Below are 14,572 nucleotides of genomic sequence, written 5' to 3' on the forward strand. Positions count from 1 at the left end.
GGGATGGAAAAATGGGAGTTTAATTTTGTTCGTTTGGCAAAGAAGATGAATTAGACACACTCGTAGTGCTGTTTGGCAATCTTGTTATTGGCTGCTCAGGTAGTAGCCATGGCAGCATTATTGAAACGGAGCGGCCGTGAATCAAAATGAAGTTTCATCGATTTTGAGAATGTTTTACTTGGTACGGCCGACCTTTGAAGTTTTTTTCCTCATACCAAATGAATTTTGTTGATCTTGCAGCGATTCCTTTCTTTTGATTGTTCCGGACGGAGGGTAAATGTAATTCAAATCGTGGGAATATTGGTAGCCAACAGGCACTGTAGACGGTTGGAGAGATTTGCAGGTGCATGTAATATTCAGTCCGACACTTTGAGCTGACCTCGTGTATATAACCTTATAGTTAGTAGCTGCTGTTGTGTGGTTCTCTGTTTGGATAGACGTGAGGGCCGGCGGTAGCTCATTTAAAATCAACGATCCTCCGCGTCGCTCATCTCGCATTCGGCGAGGACCAGATCTACTCGCGTTGGTACTTCACCGTGCCAACTACACGGAAAGTGGATACAGCGGAGACTCCCTTTCTCTCTCTGTGTGTAATATAATACATATCTAAAATTTCCACGAAAGCACAGGGAAATAAATTTCCCTGGAGCGCTCAAAATGTCCAGCATTCTCTGGGATCCCGTAAACCTGCGCATCAAAGTCCTTCAAACTTTGCCGGCCTTTGTGGAAAAACCCCAGCTCGCATACCACCGTCAGTTACAACTCTCTCTCTACTCCACGTATCCTCTGTCAGATCCATTGTCTGACGCAATATCGTACACTAAATATATATAGTGAATGGTAGAAATAAGAGGCATTTACATGCGCTGCTATTTTGTTTTAAACAAAAGTTGCGGACGGGACAACCAACTCGGGACAAGCTGCTCTACCTTTTTGCCGGATGTGTTTTTGAGTACGGACTTGATGAAAACGAACATGAAAAGGGTTCCCGACCCCGTACAGACCTTTTGACTTAGGCCTAGATTTGTTCACATTCAATTTCTCATGTTCATCTGGTTGTACTGAAGGTAGCCGAATCGAGAACAAAACAGTTCGACGTCAATCCATTGGAGACTGGATGAAATAAATTTACCCAATGATCCCCCCTTTTTTATTTCTCGTTCTGCCATGAATTTGATTCCGGATTGGCAATAGCTGGAGGTCGCCTCAGGGTCCGTGGCCATCATTTCTAGCCGGGCTAATAATCATCTTAGCGGCCAGCGAAAAGACAATCTCCTGGATTGATTTAGGGACGGATCTGAATGGCCGCAGCAAATGTTAGAGCCGAGCGCATCACAACACCATCAAAGGTGCCATCTATCATCATCAAATTTTTCTTCTTTGATTATTTCCATTCAGATGGGAAGGGTGAGCGACGTCAAACTTTTTATTTTTATTTTTCCGACCTATCGATCTCCGCTGGATGCGCTGTCCAAGTGTCCAGCGCTGTCGAGTGTGTCCAGGCTCTTATGGAGAGAGGAGCACGTCCATCCTCTTCTCCATGTGCCAAATTGGATTACGTCAGACGTAGTATATAGACAGAGGTCGGGAGAGAGTGGACGAGACCGAGCCTAGCATCTCAATTTCCACGCTTATGACATTTGTCTAGCTGGTTGTTTGGCTACCTATTGACAGTATAACGATGTCAACATTGTTGCTCTTCATGACCAACCTTCAAAGTGTAGTTAGACTTGGGTCATTTGGCTCTGCTTGTTTAGACACACACACACGCACAGTTGGAAGTCGGCGACCATCATTCAGATCCTCCCTGGGCGAAACCCCTTGAAAACTCTGCGGGAGTCACGTGTCAGTTGCTTAGCATCCATCCCGTCTCTTACTACGGAGCGCAGCCCGGCCTCCACCTTCCCCGTCGTGTGTGTGTTTTTTTTTTTCATCTTTTTGAAATCAAAAGTCCTGTCGTATTGTATATCTCGGCCCAAGTTGTTACCAAGTCGACAAGTGACTCCCTAGTGATGTTTTGAGCTTTAAACGCTTTTGTGCCAGATTGAGCGGACCCTTTTAGAGCGCAGAAATTGGTTTCTTTTTTTGGGCTTTCGGCTGACCAAAAACATTATGGCGACAATCTTTAGGGGGGGTGGGAGATGACGTAACTATGCGGCAGTCTTTTTCTGATGTGCACTTGCTTGATCTGCGTAGTTGACTTAAAAAATGGAGATGCGGCAATCATGTTTTTCCAGAAATAGAAACACGGAAACACACTCTCCCCAAAAAAGATGGGAGCTCCACTTTGGGTGGGTGGATTACGACATCTTTCGCCGTCTTTGATTTTTATTTTGTTTGTTTTTTTTCCCTTGATTTTACGCATGGACTTATTCCGCGTGTTTCTCGAACCTTGAATGATAGGATCGCTTCCGGCCAAAGGGAGCAAATCAACTGCGCTTTCCGTCAAACGAAGGCGACTGCTGTTGGCCTTAAGGGGCGGAGTAGTGTACACATTTACTTAAAAGATCTCCTTCGTAATCATACGGGATCCGAACGTTTTTGTTTTTTTTGTTTCACCCCCTCCAGCCCAGGAGCCGGTCGGAAAATCCGCAATGGGTGCCGAAACTCTACGGGGTTACACGAGTGTATTTGTTTTGTTATTTGATCAATGACTAATATAGATGGAAAGTGAAGCGGCGGACCCTAATTGATTCGAAAACTCTGGGCGACATTTACAACAGAATAAAAAAGAGGCGGGAAATTGAAATCCCAGATGCGCTTCTGGCGCCAAGTTGATGGAATCACGTTTGCTGTCTTGGCGAATTTTCGTGTCTAGGCCTCCTGCGGGCGGGACTTTGTTACACACGGAGGCAGGCTAGAAATAAGGATCGTCACAGACGTCACATCTATCCCCCCGATGGCACTAAAGTCACGCGCGGATCGATATTAGCGAACTTACTCGAGAGTGCAAATGATTAACAGAAACAATTTCATTCGTTGGGTGCGAAATTTTGACTTGGAAATCTTGATTGAGAGCGTCTCATTAAACCCGTGAGAACATTTTAAGTTCCAGGTATAGTCTCTCGTTATTTTCCAAAATGTTTAATTGAAATGCTTGAAGTTGGTGATGAGTGAAACTTCATTTCAACTTGCTCGTACCAAACTCAAGAATCGTCCAGTCCAGTCCTTGGGTTTACCCAGTACAAAAATAAAAGTGTTGAGTTCACTTAGTCCGTTCCTATTTACAAGTTCTGAGTATATGCAATAAGCTTTTTGAATGAATTCATCGCTTTAATCGATCGAGTAAATTGGCAAGTTCGTTTTTATTGGCTTTAACTTCTGGTTCCCATTTGTTAAGGCTAATATTTTTTTTTTTAAATGAAAGATAACTTTAGCTTTGAAGTGAATCTGTTCACGCAAATTGATGCAATCACAGCCGAAAAAACTCTTTGATGAAAATCGTTTTTTTTTCTTACCTTGGCAATAACCGCGAATTGATATGACATCCACCAAACACACTCTAACCGATTGCCATTTATTGTGTAGAAAAAAAAAACTTTGTAATTTCGGATCGACTTTCCCGGAATTATTTATTTACTTTTTTTTTGTCGATTTGGCCATGTTTTAGTCAATACAGTCTGCGTTTGCTCTGGGCACATACATCTTACACATCCTGTTCGTGAGTTTGGTTGAACGTATAAATTTGATTTACACTTGGCCGCCTTGATGCAGCCAGGGGTTGAGTGTGTAGACAGGAGGAGACTCACTGCGAAGAACTCTCCGCATCCTAGACGTGACTATCCGCGCTTTTACCTTCTTATATTGCCATACGAGCCTATGACTGCCGTTATTTATTTGTCTGGAAGAGAAGACGGCACGTGTCGGCTCCTCCTCCCCACTGTCATTGCGCGAATTTGTCATCAAGGTACGCGGCTCTATACCGTGTTGAACTATGCGGATAGAAAGGCGATCGTGAACAAACATTCCTATTCCGCTTGCCTTGTTCGGTTTTGTTTTTGAACGCCGCTAGATGGCGGGAGCGTCTTCATCGCGATTTTGACATGCAAATTTCTCCACGGCATCATCCATGCTTGATGGAATTTGTTATGAAAATGATTCAAACTACGATTGTTTCTGGGATTGCTAGTAGATCGGATCGTACCCGTCTGAAACCAATTTGAATTTCCCGCTGAGACTGGCGATTGGAGTTGGCGCGGAATTATGAAAAATTGAATCGCAACTGAATTGTTTTTTTTTCCCCCCAGTGTATTTCGGTTTGATAGTTTCAATAAGTTCGATAGGAACTATTTTCAATTTTCATTGGCACAACGATCCAGCGCTTCCAGCGTGTCGTGAAATTGTGAATGGAAAACCGGAATGGGGCGGATTCATTCATAAATTTTCGCCGCGCTTTTGACCAGTTGAGTTGCAGTTTCTATTGAGAGATGGGGTTGTAGTCGCCACACGGGAACGAGAACTTGAGAAGGGAGTTGTGCAATTTTCCCTCACGAATTCCTGGACGATGACGTGAAATATGTTCTGACGATCGTCGCTCATAAATACATTACCACATTGTTTAGTTTGGTTGTTACTGGCCCTGGAGATGTGTGAGAAGAGATACGAGTGGCGAGTTGTTGCGGCAACAATTGCGTTCCGTTTTACCGAATTATTTAGCGTCGCCGCACCATCTGCTGTTGAGTTTTGAACCGTTTTCCCGTTAGATTTTTTCGGAGGAGGTAACTACTACACACCCTGGACATAGAGGTGATGATAAGGTTAGGAGTTGGGAGCCTATATTATCACCCGTTGCTTCCATATTTTACGAGCCAAAGAACCTCTGGGGCGACAGCGCATAATGCAGCGACAGGTTTACGGTCGGACTGGGCGAGAAACGGTGCCCGGCCCAGCCGCCGATGATTATTTTCGTTTCCAAACTCCTCCCGCGCTTCCTGGTTCCGGAAAGTTTCCTTTTTTTGTGTGTGTGTGTGTTGAAAAACAATCGAAAATTGCGCACATCATTTTGAAATGGCGCGGCGAATGTTTCAAAAGTCACTTAATCGGTGATGATGGAGCAGCGTCAAGATGAAACAGCCTGGATGTGTTTAGACATCCAGCAGCTGCTCATGGCACTTTATAGGCGCTTACAAAGGAAGGAGCCGTGGTCCTCTTGTTATGGTGTACATATCTGACGGCCGAGTGAATACTTAACACACACATCAAAAAAAAAAAAAGGTATAAATAAATAAACAGTTGAGGAACGACGAAGAGCAAAAGGGAGGGGGCGAAAAAAATAACAAACAAACGGGCGCTACTAAAGAAAAAAAAAGTGATGGGGTGCAGAGAGACGCTCGTGTCATTCCTGTCAAACGTTTTTTTTTTTTTTCTTTTTATTATTATTCTTGGGAAAACTTGCTATTAATAATCGTTATACTGTGAATATAAACGACGTTCGATGTTGTTGAGGAGAGTTGTCTCTCTCCCCCTCACTGATTCAAAATACTTTTTTGTTGGCGCCATATAACAAGAGGAGACCTTTGAACTTGGATCATCCAGTTGGTCGTGATGGCTCTGCCTTTGTGTGTGTGTGTACGGCCGGCCGGCGAAGAAGAAAAAAAAAAGAAGTAGCTGGATGTGTAATCCATCATTTATCATCGGGGAAAAATCGGATGGAGAGCAGACGCGTGCGCTCATCAATAAAAACGGAAGAAAATGGGAGCCACGAGCTTTCCTTGTGTGTGTGTTGGATCAAAAGAGGAGGGGGGGGGCAGTTTTTGATTGTCATCCATCAACTGATTAACGAAAGTTTCACCATCATCTCTTTAAAGAGTGCGCTTGCACACACTGAAAGGTTTTAAAAGAAAAAAGGAAATGATTTAATTTTTTTTTCCCGTGCGTCTAAAATTGGAATCTGGGAAAGGATCGCGCGCTGTTGCCTTTTTCAAAAAGCGTCCGGGATATGGAACATAACGGCCTGTCGACATTCCTCGGTGAGCTCTTCTCCCCGCACACACACACACACACGGGCAAAAAATACCACATCATCAAAGCAATCCCGGAGCAAGAAGTCGGACCCAAGATGACATCATATGACGCTCCTGCCGCCGCCGCCCAGCGCCTATCGTCGTCGTCGGTCTGTTTTATATATTTCCAGGCAACTTTTTCTCTGCCGCGCTCCTTATCGCTCATTTTTTTTCTCTCTCTCTTCGACCAGAGTGCGTAGTAGCAGATATGCGTGATGGGTCTATAAATAAAAGAGGGACCCCGAAATATTTGAGTATTTGATCTAACTTTCAAACGGTTGTACGTGTGACTTTACGAAAGGGGAAAGGCGGAAATGGGATCAATTATAATCAGATTATCGAAACGAGTTTTTTACGGGACACGTGCTGAGCGCCCTCTCTCCCCTCTCTATTCAAATTGAATGCGTTTAAAAAAGTGACGAATAATCCAGCTTGTTTTATTCATTGAATTTCGAGTGGTAGGGGGGGAGTTCAATTTCATTTGATGGTCGTGAAATGTTTCAAAAAAGGGCGTCGGCCTCTATTGACGGTCGGCGTTGATGTGTTTGGTCATCATCATCATCATCACCATCGACGCAAGTATATGGCGCCACACATTCGTCGTTGGGAAACTTATTTTTCTATTTTTCGGAGGTCGCCATAATCTCTGCCAGCGCTAGGGCCATATAACAATAACGCGGAGATAAACTCATCATCATAATAATCATAATCACACACACCACACACAGACGTGGCCCTGATGACTATAACTCTTTTTTCCCTTTTGGTGAGAGCCATCAGCATTTATATTATTATTTTCCGAAAATGTATTCCGTCCATTTATTAGTCATTTGTCTCTCCCACTCTGTTTTCTCCCCCCTTCTTCTCTCTCTCTCTCTCTCACTCTTTTTCTCCGTGTTACATATTTTAGCTCGGAGCCTCAACCACGAAATTAGATTGCATATTAAACTATCCTTTTATAGCTCTAGCAATTTATTCTAATTCAAAACAATCTGGCATCAAGGAACGAAAAAAAAAGATGATTCATTATAACCAATGCTGCCTTATTTGATGAAAGAAATCGGGGAACATGGCCATTTCAAATTTATTTTTTTATTTGAATTTTGAATCAATTGAAATATTCCGCGTACAGTGTAGAGAGAGAGAATGATGATGATGTTACATAGCCTGACCAGCACATTCCCCCCCGAGATACAGTATATAGGATGTAAAGAGATTGATGGTTGCGTAAGATGTTTTTATTTTATTTTATTTTTTTTTTCAAAATAGCCGCCAGATAGAAATGATTATTTTCGTGATGGCCGAGGTTTTTTTTTTTTCAAAACTTGAGGGCTGACGGTGTTGGTGGTGGTCGCCAGCACTGGTGGGATCGTTACAGTAATGAAGAACAGGAGTAGCGTGTGCCCACCATTAACCTTTGCTGATCCCTACAGTCTACTCCTGTATGGTCTTTGTTACAATGATGACCCGCATATGGACTGGCGGTCTAACTTGTGCTGCTGGAACAGACAAGCCGCAAATTGATGATCAAGTGCGCTGGTAAAATACCCCTGAGCTGGACGGATGGTTTGGGAAGAAAAGGGGAGAGAGGCAAATAGCGGCGCAGCAGTAGAAAGGTTTGTTCCAGCTCGATGGAGTGGAAAACATCTGCCAATGTCCCCCCAGCAGCCACGCCCTTTAATGCTCATATATGTAGCTGTCGATGACATCACACAGTCTCGGTAAGTATCTTATCCTGCCTTTCACGTTGTGCGTTCAAAGAGGTTCCACTTAATGAATTATGAATAGCAGCGACACATCAGTTGCGCTTTAAGAAACTATATTATAGATGGCCTTCGAAAGAGCCATAGAAGGAGACTCTATAGAAATCATTTTCGATGATGATGAAATATCTCTTAATTCTCTATGGCTGGTAAAATATATAGCCAAGGAGTCGTCATACAAGTCAATAGAACATGTCGAATATGTCTTGCAAAGGTCGTCGGACTATTATTATTATTATAGACATGTCCCCCCGTGCGCGCTTGAATATTGACAAAAGTTTTCATTTAGGAAATTGTCATTTCATCCGGGAGCGAAGCCTCGTCATCGCCGCCGAACTCAAATCAACTGCGACTTATGCACGAACACACACTCGGTGCCTTTTGGACTCATCAAAAGGAGCCCAGTCATCATCATCATCATCATCATATGAAGGTAAACAAACCCCTTGGTAGATTATTGACAATTTTGAAAAAGGGAAAGAAAAAGGGAACGGCGGCGGCTTGGAAAACTTTTGAATATTCTCTCGCTCGCCGAGAAGAAGAAGAAATCATGAAATATGTATGCGGTGATTGGACACCGAGGAGAGTACAGCAGGAGCGATAGATTGTATTCGCTATTATACAATAGCCCTGCGGGCTTGGAAGAAAAAAAAGGAGAGAAGTGGGTAAGAGAGAGAGAGAGAAATAACGTCCGTCTGCGCAGGCGCGCGTGCATAGTATAGTAGTAACCCCGTAGTGTGTACAGTCCGTCCGTACGATGATGGGAGGGAAGAAAAAGGGACCCGCAAGTCCCGCGTTCTCTCGTCCGCCAGAAGGTCAGACGACTCTGTTGCCATCGCAAGTGTAGTGTTCCGTTCCCTTGTAGGACAAAAAAGTGTAAACTTTTTCACGAAAAAATTGTTAATTCCGTCGGAAGAAGAAGAAACTATTTTCCTTTTTCAATTTCAAATCTGTCGACAGGAAATCAATGGAGAAGAAGAAACACGGCCGACGACGAAATGTGTTTTTGAATTCCCGCCAACTTTCGACACGACAAGTGCTAGCTCTCTTCTCTCCGGGAAAAATAGTTTGAAGAACATTTTTTGATTTTTTCGCCGACGATTCCAATTGATTTGAAAAAAAAAAAAAAGTTTGGCTGCGTGCGGGACTCACGCATAGCTCCGATTCGTTTTTTTCCCCCCGAGTTATTTTGTGCACGCGTTCCCTCGCCAGCTGTCAACCTGTTGGACCCCCCATCTCTTCTAGTCATCCGCTCTTTGATTTTTCAAACTTGTTTGAAATTGAGAAAAAGAAATTTGTGTTTCTTGTTTAAACTGCCAAATTAGCTGATCGTTTCAAAAGAATTTGACCGGGAAACAAATGAACGGTAAGATATTTTTTGATATTCAAATGATGGCGGGTCGGATGGGGGGGGGGGGAATCACGGGGATTCATTACGGGAAAGAATGTTTCCTTACACTTTGATGGCCGAATGATGAGAACCAACAAACTTCTAAGATTCTTTTTCTTTTCTGGCCGTGTTTAACAATCAAGAAAGTTTTTGAATGGGTAAAGAAAAAAAGTCTGAAAAAAACAACCGGCGCTAGTGTTCCATATATGGGCCGGCCGAAATGTCCCGCTTTCTAAATGCCTGCCTCTTTATATATTTTGTTGTTATTTTATTTTTATTTTTTTTTTTACTTTGGGTCGGTTGAAAAAAACGGACGAGAGACGTGCCGGCTCTTTTTTCGTGTCTGACGTGTTTTGGCCATTCTGGATGTGATCCAGCTCACGGGGGGAACACAGTCCGGGAGTCCCACACACACACACAAAGTTCTCTCTTATGTGAAAATGTTCAGCATTTTTCTAAACGACTGGACGATTCCAGAATTTCAACAATTTTCCCAACGCCAGTCGTTTTCAACATTTGGTTTGGGGGGGATGAAAGAAAAGTAAGAGAGATATAGATTCGAACCTTATTTAGAACTAAGGGGGGTGTGTCCGACGTGGAGATTTTCCTTTATCGACTTTCAATAATCTTTCGCTGACTCTGAATTTTTTTGGCCAGCGGCCAATCAACAAACTCTACAACACGGCCTCCTTTTCTTTCTTTTTTTTTGACTTTCCCGCATCTTAAATTGGTGGGGATATAGAAAGACGTTTTCGCTAATGATAACAAACAAAACGCTTCTTACTTTTGTTTACAACTGACCTCTCTATAAAAAGAATCCCTACACGCACGTTGAAGAATCTCTAGCGTGAAAAATAATAATAACTTGGCCTAGAAAAAACGGGTGTCCGATCAATATGACCATCTTCTTTTATTATTAGTTTCATTCCGGCCAACGAAGGAAATACTAATCATAAAAAAGGACACATTTTTTTTTTTCTATTTCTGCGCTTTGTGATATGTTTTTTCACACGCTCCTCTACACTATAATAACGAAGCCATCCAAAAACGTAACGTGTAGCGCGTGCCACGACCTACTTTTTTTATTTATTTATTTTTTTTTTTCAAACAGTCCCGCGCGTTTGATTGATTCAACAGACGTTTCCCCCGGCCGGGAGTCGATTAATCGGCCATATCGCATTCCTCTAGACAGAAGCCTCTTTTGTGTGTGTATATGAGATAGCCTACTGTATTATGCATCCCGAGTCGAAGATAAGAGTCGCCAAAAAAACGTCTAAAAACAATGGGGGGAGAAACAAAAAAAACGATCGTGAGCTGAGCGCTTGCCTTACATGTCCCGGCGATCTGTCACGCGCTCGCCCGAGTTGTTACTTTTATATTATGCAATCACTATAGACAGCGTTCGAGTGTGTCGTCTATATCAAAAGTTCTGAAACTTTCTTCTTCTTCTTAAAATATTCAGATGACAATCGAATGTCGAATTAAACAAGATGCAGGGGAGGGGGGAAACTTTGCATCGATTTATGGACGGGTGCTTTTGCTGGTGTGTTCCCGATACATTTTTTTGGATCTCTCGACTTTCAGGTAGATAATATCAGGAGATAACATTGCTGGAGCTCAACGCAGCGTGTGATTGCGTATCTGATTGCCAACGTCAACTCGAATATCCCGCGCTGTAGAATAGCTCGGCGGGGCCAATAGGATTAAATGTTAGAATTCCGCCAGTCGTTCATCTGCAGCTGTTTGACGGGGGGGAAACGATCATGTGCATATCGATTCGATGCTGACGTAATTCCTCCAGACTTGTATGAGGGGGGGAAATACGCTGGCCGACACCTATGTAATATCATACGGTCCGTCCGTGTTGGGGAATTGATGAGGGTATGGCTTCACGATTGTTGTTGGCTGGTTTCGGGTGGAAGTGGAGAAGGCGTGTCTTATTTTTCTGGGGGGTTATTTTGATTCTTTCTGACTGGACTTGTGTCGGACCTTGTTATAATGTTCCAGGGGCTTCTGCTTGCCCCCAATATCCCCCCAGCAGCAGCAGCAGGTCAACCTCTTATTTATTGACTACAAGAGGGAAATAACAAGCTACTACTAGCGCGTTAACAGGTCAATACTGAGCCAATGATTGACATGTGATTTGTTATTCTCTTTCTCTCCCACTGAACATGACAGGACGTAACGGGTAAAGTTGGGTTGGCCCCCCCCCCCCCCACTGTTTTACCGAGGAGATTCAACCCCATCGGAGAGAAAAGATGATTGGGAAAAACCAGCGTGTTATTATGACACCCACCGCCGCCGTCGCCGTCGTCTCTTGTTTGTTCCTCGTCATCATCCAGCGATGCTGCGACGCCACGCATCAAACGCAGCAGCCGTACAACTGCCCGCAGGAATGCATCTGTCTGTCTTCAACTCAAGTACGTCCATTTTATTTTGATTTGAATTTTTGTGTCTAAGTGCCGCCGTCCGAAGATAATTCGGGCGGGGCTGATCCCATTATGAAAGGCGCCGCCGTCGATCAGTTTATGTACAGGAGAAAACAACCGAGTCCAAGTGACGTCTAAAATGTTGTTTTGAATGTCAAGTGCTGCCGAATTATCTAAAGAAAAAAAAACGCAAGAGCGCTCACGCGGACAATAGAAAAGAACCTGCGCCGCCGCTGCCGTCTAAATGCAAATATTCCTCCTACAATTTCTCATTTAAAAAAAGGGCGGGTGAATTTTTTGATTTAAAAAAATAAAACAAAAAAAGTTGAAAGGAAGAAGTTAAACAAATAGAGAAAAAGGCGAATCCGACCACATCACAAGAGAAGAAAGACATTTGATACGGTAGCAAGCCTATCCCGTTTCTTTCTCTCCTCTCCCCTGTACATTTGCATCAATATAACACGCCAACGGACTTGGACAAAGAAGGTTTTTTTCATTTAAGTATCAAACATTATTTTTTCGTTGGAAAGAGCCTGTCATCACATTGCCTTTTATGTTGTTTGATGTGTTATAAGACAAATGGTGTAAACGGTCTATTCACTTTATTCGAAAAAGGTGTTGTGTAATGGCGGTGGGCTGAGCCAAATTCCCGACGACCTCCCGCCATACGTGGAACACCTTTCGCTCATCAAGAACAACATTGGCCAGCTGAGGACGGACGCTTTCCAGCGCTACAAGTCGCTGCGCAAGCTCTACCTGGACGGCAACGCCATCAATCAGGTGCAGGCGTTCGCCTTTCGCGGCCTCGGCCGGCTCCAGGAGCTCTCCATGCAGAACACGCCGCTGGAACGATTAGGAGCCTTCACCTTTTCCGGACTGCACAATTTGAGCCACCTCTACCTGGCCAACAATCAGATTCGCCGGATCGAATCTTACGCTTTCGCCGGAACGTCGTCCATCCGCCTACTGGTCCTCACAAACAATCCGACCATCCGCATCGACTCATCCGCATTCGCCGGTAAAATCACCAACAAATCTTGTCTTTGTGTGTGTGGGCGTGGTTCCGGAAAAAGGAGCAGATGGGCTTGTTCCAATCGACTTTTGTTCAATTCGATTATTCTCTCCTGGATGATTAGAACCGTTGTGGGTGGATGGGGGGGTTGGAGGGTGGACCATGATAGGGGGGAGTGGTGTCATTATTCAATTAAATATCAAACGAGTTGGTATACTACATACAATAGAAAGAAAAAAGTTGCCGCCCAATGTTATTTTTCAAATTGTCTACGGCTGATTGTCTTGCTGTTATTGTGCAAAGGCCCCACCGTGCCATCTTGTCGTTTTCGGGTAGACACAACGGGGTATCTCTGGGCGTCAACGATCCGTCAAAATGTCAAAGCTTTTCCTTCTTCTTCTTGTTTTCCCCCCTACTAGGTTCACTTTCTCTCTCCCTCCTCTTTCTGTTTTATTCCGTTTTTGAAAAGCACCTTCCATCCGTGAACAGAGTGATGTGTATACACTGTATTCGTTTTGATAAGTAGCTTGTAATATGTACGAACGAGAGGGGGGTAGGGTGGGGATAGTCTCTAGAGTAAAAAAGAAAAGGAAGTCTGGATAAATATCGAGTGCTCCGTACGCGGATGGATCAGATTAAGAACACGAAACCGGTTTTTTCTTCATGATTGTAATAATCCTCCCGCGCACTTATCCTCCCCCCCTCGGGTCATGAAGAAGAGCTATAGACTCTTGTTTAAAGCATGTATACAATACGTGAGCTGCTTTATATATATTGTCTTTGTGATGGTATATAACCCCACGTTTTTCTTTTCTGATTATCTATCGCCGAAAAAAGTCAATTGACTCTTGAAGGGGAAAAAACCCACTCGGGTTTTCGTCGTCGTGAACCGATGGCGAACTTTTTGAGGTGATGATATAATAAGACGGTTGAAATTTTGTTTTTGTTAAGGAGGGCGTGACTGATGGCTATTGATAAACACACACGCTGGTTGGCTTTCACGGATGTTTAGGGGGGTTCACTGATGGACGCTTTTATTCGGTTCATCTTATTATCTCGCCGAGAAAACTTTGATTCTTTATTCTTTTGAGCGGGGGGAATAATACTGCTGAGCGTTTTTTTCCTATTCAGAGTCTGTGAAAGCTTGGTGCCCTCCTGATGGATTAGTCTGTGCGTGAAAGCTTTTCCTTCTTCTTCTTCTTTCTTCATTTTTGAAGAAGATTTTTATCTCTCTTTTTTTTTCTATTTGGTTATTTATGCAGGGCTGAGTGATGTTCAAATGATTTATTTACCCGCCGGCGTCCGTCACCTGGAACAAGGTAAATAGCGATGCGCATTGATTCGTTTCGTTGGAATTGCTGGCCATTATTTATCGAGAAGAAGAATGTGATGTTGATGTTGATTTTCAATCTTTTCTCACTTTTGGCTTTACCGACGAATTGATTTGATTTCACCCGCTAGATGCTTTCAACGGACTCTCCATGGTGGGCCATTTGAAGCTGGCCCATTTGGACCTCCAGTCGCTCAACAGTTTCGTCTTTCGCGGCCTCAGGCACGTCCAGGTGAGTCAGAAAAGAAAATTTACAACGCCCCATTTCAAATGTTTTTACAATGAAAAATATATCTCAATTTATTATTGTTTGCCCTTCCGGGCTGCTGGATGATATGATTGTTCAGCTGTTGAGCATCCAGGAAAGCGATTTGGGCGTGATCCGGCCGGGCGTCTTCACCAACATGAGCAATATCGGGCGGCTGAGTCTGACCAACAATAAAATCGACGCCATCGAGTCGTTTGAATTGACGGCCGATAACCGCGTCCGCCAATTCCACTTTATCGGCAATCACGTCCTGGATCTGCCCCACGGCCGGGCCATCCGCATTCGAGGTATTACGCAACTCTCTCCCGATGTTATATACCAATTGCCGGCCCTTGTATATAGTCCTTTTTTTTAGATGTTTTCTCTATTTGATCCGCC

The 14,572-nt window shown here is 43.7% G+C and overlaps 1 protein-coding gene across 3 annotated transcripts in view; it reads left to right on the forward strand.

The window, feature by feature from the left end:
• The window catches only part of LOC124198715 (leucine-rich repeat-containing protein 15-like), a 37,487-nt gene that overhangs the window by 20,965 nt on the left and 1,950 nt on the right, over positions 1-14,572 (forward strand). Inside the window, exons 1-7 of one of the 3 annotated variants that reach the window (XM_046594728.1) lie at positions 7,332-7,723; positions 8,055-8,198; positions 11,334-11,575; positions 12,200-12,602; positions 13,859-13,915; positions 14,058-14,158; positions 14,274-14,481. In XM_046594728.1, the coding sequence (XP_046450684.1) occupies positions 11,414-11,575; positions 12,200-12,602; positions 13,859-13,915; positions 14,058-14,158; positions 14,274-14,481 (931 nt within the window). In that variant the 5' untranslated portion in view covers positions 7,332-7,723; positions 8,055-8,198; positions 11,334-11,413. Of the gene's footprint in view, positions 1-7,331; positions 7,724-8,054; positions 8,199-8,478; positions 9,132-11,333; positions 11,576-12,199; positions 12,603-13,858; positions 13,916-14,057; positions 14,159-14,273; positions 14,482-14,572 lie in introns of those variants that run through there. The other 2 variants (XM_046594727.1, XM_046594729.1) reach the window with 2 other exon arrangements.

This window comes from Daphnia pulex, chromosome 7 (genome assembly GCF_021134715.1).
Source record: "Daphnia pulex isolate KAP4 chromosome 7, ASM2113471v1".
Lineage (NCBI taxonomy): Eukaryota > Metazoa > Arthropoda > Branchiopoda > Diplostraca > Daphniidae > Daphnia > Daphnia pulex.